This window comes from Tursiops truncatus, chromosome 4 (genome assembly GCF_011762595.2).
Source record: "Tursiops truncatus isolate mTurTru1 chromosome 4, mTurTru1.mat.Y, whole genome shotgun sequence".
NCBI lineage: Eukaryota > Metazoa > Chordata > Mammalia > Artiodactyla > Delphinidae > Tursiops > Tursiops truncatus.
Window position 1 is genome coordinate 98,107,143 of NC_047037.1, and position 19,199 is coordinate 98,126,341.

Below are 19,199 nucleotides of genomic sequence, written 5' to 3' on the forward strand. Positions count from 1 at the left end.
TTTAGAATTCTCAAGGCAGCTTCTTTTATACAGTGCCTGCCTCTTCTCCCTGCCCCACCCCCTTCCTTAGAAGATCTTGGGACACGCATTAAAAACAGAGATTAAAAAATACAGTTTCTACCAATCCTCAGAAAGGGCCCACAAGGAACACCACCCTGATTGGTATTGGGTAGTTGTGGTTATGGTTTTCTTTATTTGCATTTGCCCAGGAAACTGAGGTGCTTTTTGACTTTTTTCTTCAAGACATTCAATGTGTTTCTTTAAATCTCCAGAGATTAGGAAATGAATTAACGTTTTCTTCTTACCTACCTTAAAGATATCTTTGCTTTTCTGACACTGAGAATCTTTTCGATCTAGCCTCCTGTTTCACATGCAGTATACTGTTTTACTTTTAGAATTTTAAGGTGGTGATGTTGAAGACACTGTTTTCATTTACATCATTGGTGAAATGTGAAGAGAATAGTCTTCCATTGCATAAAGAGTAAATTTCCCCAAATCATACCAGTCCACATCTATGGCAAACATAATGATTCCAATTAGGGTACTAGTTTCTTCTCATTTATTTCGCTCTTTCAGTTCATGCATAATTGATCCTGTCTTGTTCAGTAAGTTTTAAAAAATACCCAGGGCTTCCCTGGTGGCACAGTGGTTGAGAGTCCTCCTGCCGATGCAGGGGACATGGGTTCGTGCCCCGGTCTGGGAAGATCCCACATGCCGCGGAGTGGCTGGGCCCGTGAGCCATGGCCGCTGGGCCTGCGTGTCCGGAGCCTGTGCTCCGCAAACGGAGGGGCCACAGCAGTGAGAGGCCCGCGTACCGCAAAAAAAAAAAACCAACCCAAAATGCTGGGACCATGTCTTGTGCTTTTATCATTATTAAAAAAAAAGTTTTCACTACAATTAGCTCAGAACCTTGCATGTAGTAAGTGCTTTGGAAATGTTACTCATGATCCAGTATAATTTAGCAAGGATGAATTCATTGGGGTTTAACTGTGGGCATTGCTGTTATTTATGCAGCTTACAAACATAGGTTTAAAAGTCACAAACTGCTATTTTTCCGCTATTACCTGTTATTATAATTCAACCAATTAAGTTCCCTTTTGTTAGTGTTAATATCCTTGAGCAGAAGATTTTCTCCCTACTAACCCTCAAATAACTATCCTTCATCAGTCTCTAGATCCCCTCTGATCTTTTCTTCTTTACGCCTCACCTTGATAGCAGTGATTTTTTAGCTTTTTTTTTTTTTTTTTTTTTTGCGGTACGCGGGGCTCTCACTGTTGCGGCCTCTCCCGCTGCGGAGCACAGGCTCCGGACGCGCAGGCTCAGCGGCCATGGCTCACGGGCCCAGCCGCTCCGTGGCATGTGGGATCTTCCCGGACCGGGGCAAGAACCCACGTCCCCTGCATTGGCAGGCGGACTCTCAACCACTGCGCCACCAGGGAAGCCCCGATTTTTTAGCTTTTGAGCTCTGACTTTTCAGTAAGTGCCTGCACACATCAGTGAACTTCACTTTTGGAATTACTGACTTGGCAACAGGCAGAACTATATTAGGTGACATTACAAAGGAGTGGCCAGTATAGGCACTATAAAGGGAAGATTTTTGGTTCATTCAAAACACTTGAGAAACAGGCTAATATCAAAAAGATTCTATCATATTTTTCTTTCATCTGTTCCCTTTTATTTATTTATATTTTACCATAGTAAAATACAACAAATTCTGAAACTGACTCCTTTTATTTCAATTCTGTACTGGCCAAAGTGGCTCAAGCCTCCTTCATACCCTTCTGCCCTTACTTTCCCTCCATCTCATTTCTTCGTCAAAATTACAGTTTCAGGTTGATACTACTATTGCATAGATGAAAATATAATTGTTAAACACTTGAAGTCCTTTCTACGGAATTATTTCTCCCGTAATTAATATACTGAAAAGAATGATCCTGCCTGCTGTGCTCCTTCTTTCTGTCTTCTTCCTGATGTGTTCTATTGCCACCTCAGTCTCAGGCATTTAGTCTGGGTCAGGGGAGGATGAGGGCTACCCTGATCTGGGGCAGTCCCAGAAAGTCACTTGGGAGTTGATTTACGGGCCTGCGTCTACCTTCTTTTGTGTCCTCGGCTGCTCTGTGTTGTTCCTGGAGAGGGAGTGGGAGGGTATATTCTTCACTAAGTATAGGCTGCAGAGGAGATAAACTAATTAACTTTTTGACATTTCTTGGATAGAAATCTTTCTCACTGGGTAAGCCTTAACTATTTAATAGAATATTTCATTTTGCCAAATAGTTTGAAGTAGAACAATGTTTACTTGAAAAGGACTGATGGGGTAAACATGGAAAATTTAAATATTTAAACACTATATGTGTGTGTGTGTGTGTGTGTGTGTGTGTGTGCATTAAAGAAGCAATTATATGTATATATTTAAAAATTTCTTTGTAACTGTACTTTAATTGTATTATTAGAATTTTGCATTCTGCAGCCAGAAGTTCTTCTGGTATTTGAAAAGATAAGGTTGATTCTGGGGCTAAGATATTGAAAAAAATTTTTTTTAGATATGTCTCAAGAATTCCACATAAAAGAATTATAAAATGGAAAAGAGTTCATGCTCATACTCTAGAGGAAAACATCTGTCTGCACATTTATTCTGTAGGTCTTAAATTTTCTTTCAGCATTCCAAAGCTGTTAGCCTACTGATGTAAACTATCTCAAATCTGACTTCCTCAGTAAACTTTGAAGCAGCTGTAGACAAAATGATTTGCTTTATCATATATAGTCACTTTGGATTATGGTAATTAGTGGTAGAATGCTGCAGTATGAGAATACCCATCATGGATCAACCATATCTTGGAACCCAAGTTAGAAAATAAATTGTTTTAAGCCAAAAAAGGGAACACACAGCATAGTACTGGTCTTTTAATAGCTCGAAGAGTACAGAGCTATTATGAGACAGAACCCACAATAAAAGCTAACTAGATAGAATAGGGGAGGTCATAGTTCTAAATAAATTAGGAACTACAATCATTTTTAATTTTAAATGCTCTTTGAAATAAACATGAGGAAACTAACAGTAAAATAACCAGCTACGCACAGACCAAAACTCAAAAACAACACTGGACACCATAAGCATATGAAATGGCAGTATGAACAAGGCGATGACCAAAAAAAAAGAGTAAACTGTAAATATCAGTAACTGAATTACAGGACACGTGTCACCTCTCAAGAATTGTTTTTTCAGAAAAAAAAAACAAAACAAAACACACTCAGCTTTCCTCCTTCATTCCTGGCAGAGATCATTGTTTTCAGCTTTGTGTTCTCTAAGAACTTTTACAACACTGCTTCTAAAGTACTTATTATCTCATTTTACATGGTAAGTTGTTTTGGCGTCTGACTTCCTGAGCTGATCATGAGGAGCTTGAAGGCAGAGACCATCGATAACTTTCCACCGGCCTCTAGCTTATAGTATTTTTCTAACTAAAGTCTTTTTTGGCCTCTTAATGTCATTGTTTTGAACCTGTGGATGCCAGACCACATTACCCACGTTAGAGTCACCTGGGATGCCTACTAAACTATAGCTTTCTGAAGCTGGTCCCAGATCTATTGAATCAGAGTTGTTAGGAGTAGAGTCGAGGACTTTATATTTAATAAGCCCTCAAAGTGATTCTCTTGTCTGTGTGTGTGTGTGTGTGTGGTACGCGGGCCTCTCACTGTTGTGGCCTCTCCCGTTGCGGAGCACAGGCTCTGGACGCGCAGGCTCAGTGGCCATGGCTCACGGGCCTAGCCGCTCCGCGGCATGTGGGGTCTTCTGTGGCATGTGGGCTCTTTCCTTTCAGTAATTCCTGTCAAATGTTACACAGAGCAACAAACTATAGTTGTTCAGATGTCCATTCTTCTGAAAGACAGAGGATGGACCATACATAGATGAGAACTTTAAATTTAAATTGTCCTTTATTTTAAAATCATCAATGTGAATCTTTGGTAGATGACCTTTTTCTGGGCCCCAGTGTCCTCATTAGTAAAATGGTTGTACTAGATGATCACTAATGTCACTTAAATCTCTAAAATTTTATGACTTATACTTCTGCTGGAAGAAGAATAATGTAGCTCCGAAATATGGTTGTCATAGGTCCACAGCATTAAAGTTTTGTTGGGGAATTCATGTATCCTACACCTCCAGCCAAGGCAATATGCAAGAAGACAGAGATAGTGGGAAATGCAGATGGACAAAGAAAAAGGAGGAAGGCTATATGCATTCTGATTAGAAAAGATGCAGCAACTCAGACCTTTGCTGTTTCAAAAAAAACAGTGATCATGGAAAATAGAAGCTGTTGGAGAAGTTTGTGAAAAGTCCTTATTCATTGCAAATGGCTCAAAACTCAAGCATAATTCAGTCCAGATCTACAAACATTTATTGATCACATTGTATGCCAGACACTGTGCTGGGTATGAGGGACACCAATATAAATAAATACAATTTTTGCTGTACATCACCTAAATCCAGATGAAATCAACTATTATGAAGAAGCCCGAAGTGTGCCTAAAATACTAATATCACTGCTGTTTACATAAATATGAGGTACCAAGGGAAATAATCCAACAAATAAAGTGGGGGAGAACACTGATAATAGCAAATAGGTTCCACTTAATTTGGCATGATATATTGCACTAAACTCTCCAAGTTACTGTCAGAATAAAAAAAAAATCACTAACTCTTAGACTATAAACAGAGCTCTTAAACTGGACTATTTAAATGGTTATACATGTTACGATACTCAAGTAAGAGAGTGTTTCTAACAAATGAATATATAATCACTCTGACTGATAAGATTTATGAAAAACATATAGTTTGCTTCATGATCTTTGCCTTTTATTCTGGGACATATCAGTAGACCATGTACGAACAGAGGTTTCCTTTTGCTGTGCTATCTGCTACCTAACCTAATGAATCCTTTCTAATATGGGGTGCGAGTGGTTGATAGAGAAAAAAAAGAAGTAATATATCATAGTGCCAGTTGGGGTGGCTGTATTCACACAAAACCTTCAATCCACCTGTGCAGCAGAGGCTTGTAGTCACAGCTTTGGCTGAATGATGATAGTATATCCACTTGAGCAGATGCCTCAGTGGACAAAAACTTATGCTCTCCTCATTTTCAACATTTGAGCCAATTCTGAACGTATCTCAGGAATTGGGACACAGAATAAGAGAGGGTTCAGAAGTCTAAATTAATTCCTAAAAATTTCTGAGATCCAGGCTGGAAGACTTCTAAGAAGTTCAAATTTAGAGGTGATTTTTAAACTTTTTTAAAAGTTAGCCAAAATAATAACAAAGCATAATGTATAAAGTTGGTTAAGATGTATAAATTAGAACAGGGACTCTAAACTTTAGTGTGTTTAAGAATCACTTTGGGGCTTCCCTGGTGGCGCAGTGGTTGAGAGTCCGCCTGCCGATGCAGGGGTCACAGGTTCGTGTCCCGGTCCGGGAGGATCCCACGTGCCGCAGAGCGGCTGGGCCCGTGGGCCATGGCCGCTGGGCCCGCACGTCCGGAACCTGTGCTCCACGGCGGGGGAGGCCACAGCAGTGAGAGGCCCGCGTACCGCAAAAAAAACAAAACAAAACAAAAACAAAGCTATATGAGAAAAATATAATGTAGATATATCTTGCTAAACATAATTTTTAATTTCTAAAAAAAGTACAATTAAAAATAATATGTAAGTATATTAGGGAATTTGGTATTGAAGGGAATTCTCGCATAAAGAGTTGTTTTGTAAGCACATAATATAAACAAGTTATAATACCTGCATATCTAGATTTTCAGTTATTTGGTTTATTTAAAGTATAGTGTAATTATAACACCTTCTTGCTGAAACTAGAACCATTCTTAACAAATTAAGCCAGAGGTCTAGTTCAACTTTGCCTTTAAATCTAAATTTTGTAATCTGTATTTGGTTTACTAAATCATCTTTAATATTTGTGAAAATATGTCAGGCAGCTACTGTTTCCCAAACAGTGCAGTAAGAAATTGAAACAGACATTTAACTCCATTAGTTCATTAAGGATTTATTTTGCCTATCCACACGACCAGCTGCACAAATAGAAGACAGAAACACCCAAGATGTAGAGATAAATCAGAAATACCTGTTGTGTGCTTAGTGGTACTGGGTGTGACGAGATGGTTCACATCCTCTGGGCTGAGTGGGCCGGATGGTCACAACCTCAAGCATGCAGACACTCCCAGGTCCATACCAAATTGCTGATTGAAATGTGTCTTGTGCGTTTCCTAGGCATTCTGCAGACTTAATGGATGAAAGTGTCATCGTTGTTTGCAGGTCTCCCCAGGAACATCCATCTCCTGAATCATGAGAACTTACGTATGCTATGAGCCCAGCCTGGGAATCTCCTGAGTGGAGGTAAGTAAGGATGCCTGAAATCTGGTCCTGGAAAGTCTTTCCTAGTCATTTGGCAGTTAGTCCAGAGGTTCATAAACCTCCTGATGTGAGCAGGGACCAAGATAAATGGCTTACTTCCAGCCTCCAGGGGAATTAAGAGCTTTAAAAAGGTTTTTATACAGTACTGATCCTACTCAAAGATTACAGGTGTTGAACAAATATTTGCAAACACTAATAATTTAACAATTGCTTACTACGCTCCAGGCTCTGGGCTGGGTATTTTATGTGTATTTTTTCATTTAATCCTTACAATGATCACGCAGGATAGGTGCTACTGTCAACATCATAATTAGAGAAAAGTAAACTGAGACTTAAAGAGGCTAAGTAAATTGTCTAACGTCACAAAGCTAGTCAGCTCGCCCCATGGGGTATTCAAGCTCGAAGTCAGTTATTCCCTGGGCTCAGTTCCCTTGTTTGTGAACTGAGGTGCTGTCTTCCTCTTCTTTTTTAAACTTCTCTTTAACCTGGTTTTATTTACCATGTGACTTCACTGGAGCGATAGTTCCACTCCACTGGAGAGAGAAGGTAGAGGATTTCTAATGAAGCCAATGGATGAAAACATTTCCTGGTGAATACATGCATTGAGGAGTCTTACTGCATATTAACAATTTGCCTGGGCACCTCCTCCATTTTCTCTAGTTGGTGTCTCTGACAAACTTCTCCTATGACTAGATATTCTACATGAAAATTCAGTCATATTTGAATATTATATTCGGCTATTACTTTATTTTAATTAGGTACTGGATGTGAATATCAGTTCAGCCATTCAGGCAAAAGAACTATGGCTAAAAGTAGAAAAACAAATGATATGCCTTCAGTCTGTCAGGGGGGTAGAAATTTAGTATCCACTTGGGCCTCCCACCTTTCTCCTGTGCTGTGGCCAAATTCTAAGGCATTTGGGGGACGAGCAAGTGTTTGAGAGCCCCTCTGCTCCTTCAGTTGGCTGCCTCTGTAGGTATCTGTTGAGAAACCCATCATTTTGCTGTTCTCAGAGCACATTCATGAGTCCACACACGTCACTAAAAAGATGTCCCTGCTTCCTGTCTGTGGATTTCTATGCAGTACTTGAAGGCTTAGAATCATTTTGTTGCCTCTGTGCCATACAGTCATCTGCAATCTCTGAGGTTGTCCATGACCTTATCTGCTTAAGGCAATATTCTCCAAATTTCAGTCTTTTTCATACTACATAAATTTTTTTATTCACTTTTTTGACATATCTGGGACCCTCAGTATTAACTTAATATTTTTCTTCAACAAATTGTAATTTATTTTAAAATTAATTTATTTTAATATTTTTCTTCAAATTGTATTTATTTTAAATTGATTTTAAAAATAAATTATTTTGTAATTTATTTTATTTTTATTGACTGCAATAAAGAGAAAACTAATATCACTTCCCACAAAGAGAAAGCAGCCACAAACAAAAACTATCTGAAATCCGAAGAATGTCATTACATTCTAGCTGGATACCTTCTGTCAGGTTACATCCTTCTTAGTCTAAACGTAAACAGTAAAACCAGAAAGACTATCTGCTGCAATGGGAGTGAGGTTGTGGGAGAGAAAATCAATGGGTTAATATTTTAAAAGTACAATCTCATTGCTGTTCATAAGCAGGGTGGTGGTAGGGATAGCACAGGACTGGAAAAATCTGAGTCATATTCGTCACAATTAATGACTAGTAGTGACCGGAAACAGGTCGCCTTACTCGGCGGACCTTCGTCCCTTCCTTAGTAAAATATTAAGAATCCATCTGCTCAGACTTCCCTTTTGCGCACCTAGGGAGCGGACCTACATCTCCCACAATGCGCCGCGCGGCACCGAGAATGCCGTCCACCGCCTCTCGCAGCTTTTCCTCTGTCCCTCCTACAACTCCCACAAGCCCCCTCGGCGCCGGGGCCAGGCCGGGCTCGGGGAGGAGGCGGAGGCGCAGGAGTTATGGAGGGGGCGGGCTCTGCAGGGAAGTGCGTCAGAGAAGGCGCGGGGAGAGTAGGGTGCTGTGGTTTGAGCTTGAGGGTGAAGCTGGCGGAGCAGGAGGATGGGCGGTGAGTGAGCGGGGCCGACGTCGCCGGGCGGGGGTCGCGTAGCCGTTCGGTGTTTCCATCCGTTTGAAGAGGGGCCTTCTCCCCGGGCGCGGCCGGGGCTGCGCGGGTTCTGCGCGGGGGCCTGGGGCGGGGCTTTTCCCTTGGCCGAGTGGTCCGGGGAGGGGCCTGCTCGGGTACCTGAGGCCCCTGGCCGGGGACCGCGGAGGGCTGACCCGCCGCAGCTCCGGCTGGTCTCGACCACCCCCGGCCCCAGGGTGCGCCCCGCGAGGTGACAGCGCCAGGCGTCCGGCCTGGGCGAAGCGCCGCTCCCGGTGCTCGGGACCTTTTAAGGTCATTTGAGAGCCACCGGGAGGAAAAAGGATTAAAAAGAATAAAAATACAAACCCAACTTCTGGAGTTATCGTTAATTATTGTAATTGCTCTGATCTCTCCTGAGTCACTTGCCATTTCCCAAACTCAGCAACCCCAGTTTGCGAGCCCGTTTTCGTGCTCCTTTTTAAGGTGTTTGGCGCGGTCATGGTATATATACTTGCAGTATTTGACTAAGCTTGATCCGCCTTGAGTCATTTTACTGCGGCCATTTACTACTGCCAGTGAGCCCTGTCCACGCCTTGGGAGTGTTAATATTTGCCTAATCCAGAGTTTTCTTTCTGGCTGAGGAGGGATCATTTAGGTTGCAGATGAGGAGGTTCAGAAGTATAAGGAATGGGTAGAGTAGATACGAGTGAAGATTTTGACAGCGTAAAAGAGCTTGGCTTAGCTTTAATGGAGCAGATTAAAGGGGCAGATTAGAATCTAGCATTATTATATGTTGTTATTCTCTTTGCTATGCCGTGCGCCTGGAACAACCTTTCTTTCTGGGCTAACAAACATTTTCACCTGTCTTTTAAATAGCTCCTTACTCGTAACCTTGTTTTAGAAGGTTTCCCTATGCAGAGGAAACTGGGAGGAGCCGATTTCCTCTGCTTCCTTTTCCTATGCCTTTTTCACACTCAGACCCAGAACACTTAATGCTCTGCAGTCTGTCATTAAAAATGTATGCAAGGTACATTGCTGACTCTGGGCATGTCTATTGTTTGTATCTGTAATGTGTATGTCCATTTCAGTGTTGTCTGTTTTAGTGTGCAGGTGATAGACTAGAGAACAAGACCTCTGTCTCCGTAGCATCCTGGGTATGTGAGCCTTCAATAAGTACTTTTGTGATAATGAGTTTTGTTTTGAACTTAATTAAAAAAATGCTTGCTTCCTTTTTTTTTTAAAATTCATTAATGATTATACATTACTTTAAAGAGCCTTGGGAGGGGGAATAGGGTAAAGGGTGATTTTGACATAATTCCTTTCAAAATCTGTGTTTGTCCTTGAAGTCTAACTTTTGTTCTTTCTTCAACTTTTAAACAGAGCAGTCTGAATGCCAGAATGGATAACCGTTTTGCTACAGCATTTGTAATTGCTTGTGTGCTTAGCCTCATTTCTACCATCTACATGGCGGCCTCAATTGGCACAGACTTCTGGTATGAGTATCGAAGTCCAGTTCAAGAAAATTCCAGCGATTTGAACAAAAGTATCTGGACTGACTTTGCTAGCGATGAGGCAGATGAAAAGACTTATAATGATGCACTTTTCCGAAATAACGGCACAGTGGGATTGTGGAGACGGTGTATCACTATACCCCAAAACACATACTGGTATAGTCCACCAGAAAGGACAGGTATTTCTCTTATTTTAACTTTTGTCTCCTTTACCTACTCTATAATAGAGAAAGTGATGTGATGATGGCCCAGTTATGTATAAGCAGGTTTGTGGGTTCTTTCTCTCCCCAAAAAAAGAAATCTTATGTATTTCTTTTCTCCCCATCACTTCCCTCCCCAGCTTCCATGAATTACCATCATACTCATTAATATTGGTTGGATGAGTAACTGTCCTTATCTTGGGAAAATCATTGTAAATCTTTGTACTTATTTACCCACTCATTAAGATATTTGTATTAAACTCACATGTCATGAGAAAATAATTGGAAAAGAACACTGGAAGATTTCAAATACTTAGTAACTGGTAAAAAGGACTAGTATCCAAAATGAAGTCAACACATATGAATTGATAGTCATTTTATATGTAGCTGTGTTTTAGTTGATATTATCATTTGCCCACTAAATCTTAGAGGGTATAATTCGACCAGTTCTGTGTTTAAGTCTGCATATTTGAGACTGTTTTACAACAATCTTGATGGAGTTTTTAGGTTAAAAATATCCATTACAGAAGTAAAAAAAATCTAAGAAACTGCCTCTCAGGTTTATTTTGTAAGCATTCTTAACATTTAAAAATTTTAATTTCCAGTTATTAAGATGGAAGCTTTAGAGTTCTTTGTAAGGAACAGCTTTATAAATTGTTTCTATTTATGACTACTTCTGTTGGGCTCTTGGTGGGAAGCACTATATTCAAATCACAGCACAACAGGCTTGAGTTACCATACATCGGAAGGCTGATAGTTGTGATTTTGTATGGAAAAAAGAAAGTAGTTTGGAAAGAGGTGAAAGTTGGTTAAATTTTATTTAAAATGTTCAATTCTATTTATGAGAGCATAGGAGCACTTGATATTTGAATCTTAGCAATCGTTTATTATTCAGTCAACAAATATTTAGTGCATTCTTTCATGTTCCAGGGCCTAGGATCTTGGAGTACATAAGGGGAAAAAACAAATAAAAATCCCTACTCCTGGGGAGCTAATATTCTTTTCTTAAAGCTCCAGTTAACGCTATTGCTCTGCTGCTTTTTTTTTTAAATTTTATTAATTAATTTATTTTTGGCTGTGTTGGGTCTTTGTTTCTGTGCGAGGGCTTTCTCTAGTTGCGGTGAGCGGGCGCCACTCTTCATCGCAGTGCACGGGCCTCTCACTGTCGCGGCCTCTCGTGTTGCGGAGCACAGGCTCCAGACGCGCAGGCTCAGTAGGTGTGGCTCACGGGCCCAGTTGCTCCGCGGCATGTGGGATCTTCCCAGACCAGGGCTCGAACCCGTGTCCCCTGAATTGGCAGGCAGATTCTCAACCACTGTGCTACCAGGGAAGCCCCCGAGGGGAGCTAACATTCTAATAAGGACTGACAGGCAATAAACAATAAATATAATAGTATAAACAGAATAAGTAATTATATAGTAGAAGATGACATGTACTGTGAAAAATACAGCACAATAAAGGGGGTTTGGAAATACATAGGGAAGGGGATGTTGGTGGGCATAGTTATGCTATTGAATAGTAAAGGCAAGATACGCTGCAACAAGAAAATACCACTTGAGGAAAGACTTGATAAAGGTGAAGGAGTTGACCATATGGGTAGTTGTGGAGGCAGGGAGAATCATTTAGGTTGGAAGGAACAACTGCAAGGGCCCTGTGGTGGGAGCATGCTTGAAATATTCCAGAACCAGCAAGGAATTCCCTGGGCTGGAAGGAGGGGGCTGGGGGAAGAGTTGGGTATGTGTCAGAGACACATCCTGGGAGAGGGAGTAGGGCAAATCACGCAGGATTCTCTAGGTGTGATGAGGGCTTTGGTTTTTACTCTGAGTGTGATTCAGCCACTGGGGAGCTTTGTGCAGAGGAAAGATAATCTGGTCACCTAGGAAGATGTGCTGAAAACGGACAGGTGGCTGGCCAAGACAGAAGCCAGGAGACTTAGGAGGCTATTGCACCAATTCAGGTGAGAGATGATTATGACTCAAGACCAGGATGGTAGTACTGAGCAGTGCCTGATTCTGGATATATTTTGAAGGTAGAGCCTCTGGGATTTCCTGATGGAATGCATATGGGCAAGAATGACTATAAAGTTTCTGGTCTGAGGAATGAGAAGAATGGAATTGTCATTACCTGAAATGGGGAACATGGCTGATGGAGTAGGTTTGGGGGAGAAGATCAAAGTTTCTTTGTCCACTCCTTCCTAGTCTTCTTACTGCTAATTTTTTTTTTTTTTTTTTTTTTTTTGCGGTACGCGGGCCTCTCACTGTTGTGGCCTCTCCCCTTGTGGAGGACAGGCTCCGGACGCGCAGGCTCAGCGGCCATGGCTCACGGGCCAAGCCACTCCGCAGCATGTGGGATCTTCCCAGACGGGGGCACGAACCCGTGTCCCCTGCATCGGCAGGCGGACTCTCAACCACTGCGCCACCAGGGAAGCCCCTTACTGCTAATTTTACTGCTCCTCCCTGAACCCATGTCTTAAGCCTGCTGCTGAGAACCATTGGTCCTTTGGGCATTGGTGAAGGCTGTGTGTCACTCAGGACCAAAGAGGTTGCTGTCTCCCCTGAGAACATTTTTCCATATCACTTTTTATTTCAGAGAATAATTACTAAAAGAGATTTTTGTTAAATGTTTAAAATTAAAACAACAAGCAATCATTGTTATTCTCGTTCCAGAGTCATTTGATATGGTCACAAAATGTATCAGTTTCACGCTAAATGAGCAGTTCGAGGAGAAATTTGTTGATCCTGGAAACCACAATAGTGGGATCGATCTGCTTCGGACCTGTGAGTAGTTTGAACGCAGCAAGACAATTGGGAAAAAAAGAAAATAATTTTATTTCCCTTTTGTTGAACTCTTTTTGGAACAGGATGACATTGTACATTGTGTCAACTTGAAATAAGGTCTTTAACATTATCCCAACAAACTCTGTTCTGTTGATAATACATTTTAGAAGTTAGGTACATACTTACCAAATCACAACTATGAAGTTGAGCAGCTAATACATTGGGTGAGAGAATCCAGACCATCCAAAAGATGTTATTAATGGGCCCATTTAAAGAGGAAGTTTAACAGGGATAAATGATACATTTTTATATTTAAGTTAAACACTTCATTTATCTGAGTTCCAATCGGGATATGTGAAAAAAGTTGACTGCAGGCTTTATATGAGTCAACAAGTATCAGGCCTGCTGAAGTATTACTGATCCAGTCTTAGGTGGTAGTAACAAGGTGTAGATGTCAAAAACAAATGAAAGTAATTATTACGAGCATTCTATTCTTTGATGGTCAGGCAGCCTAGGAAATGCTGTCTTCATGTTTGGACCTAGTTTCTAGGCTATATAGAGAGTTACTGGAGCTTGCCTGGAAGAATGACCACGTCATGAGAAGGAACATTGAATAAAATGACAAGTATTCAATTTTGCATTGTAAATGCATAGGAAGAAGTTTATTACTAACAGAGTTTGAAGGGAAGTTAGAGAAAAGACTTTTATGTAGTTCCAGAAAGTAAAACTAGCACTAAAAGGTAAAGTTTGGTTTAGAGTTGATGTTACTACATTGATAATAATTAACATAATTTGAAAATGTAATGGGATGCTTTGTAAAGTCATCAGCTTTTTTTCCCATGTTGTTGAGGGAATTTATGATAATTAAAACTGCGATTTATTGAGTGCCTGGTATATACCAGATCCTCTGCTTTGTGCTTTATGTGTATTCGTTTAACAGGTCTTTTATAATCTCTATTCATTTGCTTGTTATTCCTGTCTTAAGATCCTATGAGGACTTAAATTTGTTTGTATGTAGAGCCAGAATGTTTTGCTTCAAATCTGGTTCTACCACTTATTGTGTTACCTTGTACAAGTTATTTATACCTCCTGTTTCAGTTTCCTCATTTATAAAATGGAGATCATAGTAATAGTACCTACTTCATAGAGATTTTGGCGGTTTAATACGCAAAGCATGTATAGAACAGTGCCTGACACATAGGAAGCCCTCAGTAACAGTTAATTGTTAGTGTCCTTTTACTTTTATCAGGAGAAAGTTAGCATTGTTTTGAATAATGTGCTTTAGGAAAAAACCTCAATGTTAGCATACTTCATTCTCACTTTTTGAGAAAAGTTCTAATTAGAATATGAAAGAAATTGCCATTGTGAGAAAACTGAAGTCATGGTAACATTTCTTTTTTCTCTCTCTCTTTTTTAAAATCAGATCTTTGGCGTTGCCAGTTCCTTTTACCTTTTGTTAGTCTAGGTTTGATGTGCTTTGGGGCTTTGATTGGACTTTGTGCTTGTATCTGCCGAAGCTTGTACCCCACCATTGCCACAGGCATTCTCCATCTCCTTGCAGGTGGGTCTTGTCATCACACTTAGTTTTACCTACTTCTTGTCTCCTTAGGGATCCCATATTACTGCCCTGTTGTGTTGCCTGGAAAGCTCTTACCATGCTCTTATCTAGCTATGTTTTTTTGTTTTTGTTTTTTTCTAAATTTTCCTCCAAGGTCTGTGTACACTGGGCTCAGTGAGCTGTTACGTTGCTGGAATTGAACTACTCCACCAGAAACTAGAGCTGCCTGAGAATGTGTCTGGCGAATTTGGATGGTCCTTCTGCCTGGCTTGCGTCTCAGCTCCCTTACAGTTCATGGCTTCTGCTCTCTTCATCTGGGCCGCTCATACCAACCGGAAAGAGTACACCTTAATGAAGGCATATCGTGTGGCATGAGTGGGAAGCTGCCTGCTTTACAATTGCCATTTTTATGAGTTTTTGATATTAATATTTTCCCTTATCTGCCCCCCAGTTGTTTTTAATTTAACTCTTTTTTTAATGGGTATACCATTTTATCCTGAAAATCCGTTTTATTTATTCACGCAGACAGTTGTTTCTTAATACCACTAAAATTTATATGGAATCTGAGTGATTCCATCTTTCAGTCAAACTAATCTAGGTTCAGAGTCCAGACAGAAAAAAATTGGGTAAACTCTTGGCACAAATTTGTGAAAGAAAATTGGTAGTAGGAGGTTGACCCAAAGCAAGTGCCGCTGAGGTCTGTTGGATAAAGTATCTGTTTAACTGGAAACTCTAGTTTGTTTGGGAAACAATCATTGTCAAAACTTACGTTCACTTTGCTGTTGCAGATAGCCAGTCAGCCAGGCTATGTTCAAGGACTTAGGCTATCTAAAATAAGGAAATTATCTAAGATCTTTTTCTCTAAATATTGGCGTATAACTTCATCTGAGGTGAAATATCTTCAGTTGTTTATCTGTACTGTGTCTTGTTTACAAGAAAGGAAGTGTTTACATGGAATTTTAACTTTGTAACTGCAAGAATTCCAGTTCAGCCAGAGAAGAGGATTAACCTTATTTTACTTTTTTTAAAAAACTCTCCTTAATACGTCAATAGGATTTTTAGTATCGCCAGACCATTTTGGATTTTTGTTCCTTCCCTCCTCACACACCAGACTTATTAAAAGAGTGCTTTTTTTAAACACTACGTTGGGGTCACAGAGTAAAATTCTCCAACTGCCATACGTTTATTTCAGCTAAGTACCATAAAGAAGGTTACACCATAATGACCCTCTGGAGCTAGGAAAACTACCACAAGACCTAAAGCTTTGGCTGGTCATTAACTTCCAACTATGGTCTTTATTTCTTGTGGTGAAATGATGTGCCTTTCCTTGCCTAATCCCTTCCTGGTGTGCATCAACATTATTTAATGTCTTCTAATTCAGTCATTTTTTTATAAATATGTCTATAAACATTGAACTTTAAAAAATCTTATTTATTTATTCCATTACTGTAGTATTTGACAGATTTAAAAAAAAATGTAACTTAGTAATAATTTCTTACAAAATCCTAGATCTGTCTTTTTTAAAAAATAAAAAAATGAGAAGAGACTCAGAATTGTGTATAGTGTCTGAGTTGATTAAATCTTAGTACCTTAGGATAAAGAAGTACAGGATTCTGAATGAGGATTTTGTGATTTTCTGTGGGGAATGCATTGTTGCTCTATAGGCCTACTTTATGTCCAGTGTTTGGGTCTCTGTTTTATCATCCAGAAAATGTGGAAACCCCTTGCCCCCATTAGAAAATAAGAGACTATTTCTTATGCTTCAGCGTTTTAAAGCATGTTTTCAAAGTAGTTTTGTGATCATTGTGTATCATACTTAACATGGCTAGTTTTTCATAAAGTCATTTAATGGCTGTGGATGTTTATGTTGTGTATTAATCAAGTGGGCTTCTGACTTACAACAAAGCCAGTATTACTCTGCAGCCGATTATTGCCTGTGAAATGGCTAGTTACTCAGTTTTCTACCTCCTCCTAACTCTTGAAGTTTCATTGCCTTTCAGCACCTTTTGTGGAAGGTAGAAAAGCTAAGTGAACAAAACACAGCACACTTTGGGGAATGAGATTTTAAAATTATTGACCAACATGACATTTTTGGATTTGGAAGTTATTTATTTTATCCCTGCCTCTTATCACCCCAGAATTACCTGTGACTTACTTTAACACCCGTCTTTAGTGTGCATTGAGGAAGCTTAGTCAGGATCTGACTTTTGAGCCTCACCAGTAGCACCCTTAAATATGGAAAGCTAGCACCATAAGCCCTGGTGCTGAGTATGTGTTGTTTAAGCACATTTCAGAGTAGCTGAGGTCATTCTCTCCTGCAAAGATTTTTTGGAATACAGAGGCTTGCATTGTTTCACTTGATGTGTAAGTATTACGGTTTTTCATCTGTCTAATGATTCTAGTCAAGTAGAACCATATGAAATTACTGATATTTGACCATTTTCGATTAAACTGATACATAAAGTCAGTGGCAAGGAAAGTGCTATTAATCTCTTTTCACGTAATCTTTGAAAGCAACCCCCGAAGTGTAAAAAAATAATTTTCAGATTTTTCAGAATGTGAGTTTTATGGCAACTTAAGAAACATGTTTTAAGATCTTAATTTTTTGGTTCCTGATCTCATTTCACGATGTGAATAAATGTCTTCTATATCCTTTTTAGCAAAGACTCATTTTAGAAAATTTCTTAAGGATAGCCATAAACACAGTAAAAGTTAATACAATAAAAAAGGCAGAATTTATTTGTTCAATTAATATTGTGTGCCTGCTGTCTAGGTCATAATATACTAGGGTCTTGGGAATTTAATTGTAATGTGTTAAAAGTTTTACCTGGTCTAAGTATTGGGGTGTGTGTGTGTGTGTGTGTGTTGGGGGGGCGGAGGCAATGGATAGAGTTAAGTCACAGGTGAACTGATTGGTGACCCCAGTGAGAAGGAGTTGAGCGTACAACAAATCAATTTAGAGTTTGTTTTTCCATTCCAGAGACATCGCTAAATTGCAGACTAGCACTGTTAAAACTTATGTAATATATATCCAGTCATTTTCAATTATTGTAAAGTAGTGTGAGGGCATTTTACAATTTAACCCTTATGTAAGCTTTCACCAGAAATGAAAACAACCTGTTGATTTAACCTGATTTTGCCAGTTGCAACACTTTGAAAAGTTTCCCAGCAGCTAAAGGAGCAGGTAATGTGTATAGTGTTGAAGATGCAAATTGTTACTTCACAAGCTCCACCCAGCTCTGTCCTGGCACAGATGGGTGAAGTCTCTTGTCCTCCTTTCAGCCCTCTTAAGGGAGTAATGATTCAGACTTGAGAGAATAAAACAAGGAAACACATCTGTGTATAGGAATTCTTTTTCTTTTGCTCATCAGGTGTTCCAACACACTATTGTAATGAGATATATTTTTCCCTTGGATCAAATTATGATATATGCCAGTGTCCTGCAAATTCATTATGTGAAAAGAATAAATTAGAGTAATTATTTGCTGTCTAGAAGAAGAGATTTAAATCCTCTTCAGTGTTAAAATTTCTGTTAGCAAAATTAATACATTGACATACTAACACTTGCACACTTTCAGCAAACTTGTATAAAGCAAAATCCAATTTATATTACTTTTTACCTTTGCAGAGTTCTAAAAAGATGGAATAAGGAGAGAGAGAATTCTCTTTTGTCTTCACCTTTTAAAATATTTGAGTTATGGGGTCATGTGTCACCTTTCATCTTCAGACTCTGTCTCAGGATGTGAAATTTACTTCACGTCTCCTACAGCCTTCCAGCCCCTCCCAGTCTTCTAGCCTGTGTTCTTGTTTTTCTCTGCTCAGCTTGTATTGTCACTGGGATGTACACAAGCAGCTTTGAGTCTCTTGTTTGCATAATCTCCCATGTCACCTTCCTTCACAGTCCTTAGCCTTATCTTCACAGCAGAACTATGCCATCCAGTTTTCCTGTTCTCAGTCTCAGGGTACCAAAGAGGGCTGCTCAAAACTATTCAGCTGATTGTGTTTAAAAAATTGCTGTTTGACTTTAGTTGCTTGACAATTAACCCCACTACCTGTTGATTTATTACCCTGTAACACACATGTTTTTCAAATCTCTACAAATGTTAGTTGTTGGAAACTTGTATTCTTTTTCTTCAACTTCCGCAGATGGAGTTTATGTTCTCTTTAAGGAGCACATATTGGAATGAACTCTTCCAGTTTCTCCAACACTTGTATGTTTCTCCCTACAAAAGAAGAACGTATTAACTGATTGGAGAGATTGCTGGGAGCATGGCATCCACAAAAAGCAGCAAAGTGTATAGTGGTTAAGTATCCAGCTCAGGAGAGACAGCATACTAAATTTGTAATCCCAGGTCTGTCACTTAGCCTTTCCAAGTCCCACTTTTCCCATCTGTGAAATGCTATGATTATCATACCTGCCTCACAGAATTGTAATGAGGATATTGCTCAGCATAAAGTAGCCACTCAGAAGTGCTTGATTGGCTGCATTAAGAGTGGATGGGGTTACCCCTAGTGACCTGGCCACCCCGTGGGGTGGTTCTCAGTCTATGCTGCATATTGGAATTGCCTAGAGAACTTCAGAAAATACTTGTGCGCTAGAGATTCTGATTCAGTCCGTCCGGGGTGTAGCTAGGTCACTGATATTTTTAAACCTTTCCAAG

The 19,199-nt window shown here is 39.9% G+C and overlaps 1 protein-coding gene across 2 annotated transcripts; it reads left to right on the plus strand.

Moving 5' to 3' along the window:
* Positions 1-8,347: 8,347 nt before the first annotated feature.
* On the plus strand, positions 8,348-16,392 carry CLDND1 (claudin domain containing 1). Of its 2 annotated transcripts, none has more exons than XM_019923068.3 (5): positions 8,348-8,474; positions 9,873-10,182; positions 12,870-12,980; positions 14,404-14,541; positions 14,693-16,392. In XM_019923068.3, the coding sequence occupies exons 2-5, from the start codon at positions 9,891-9,893 to the stop codon at positions 14,911-14,913; spliced, it is 762 nt and encodes a 253-aa protein (XP_019778627.1). In that variant the 5' UTR covers positions 8,348-8,474; positions 9,873-9,890; the 3' UTR covers positions 14,914-16,392. The 2 variants fall into 2 exon arrangements, with proteins under 2 accessions (XP_019778627.1, XP_073660469.1); XM_073804368.1 differs by lacking the exon at positions 8,348-8,474 and adding an exon at positions 9,591-9,646.
* Positions 16,393-19,199: the final 2,807 nt, after the last annotated feature.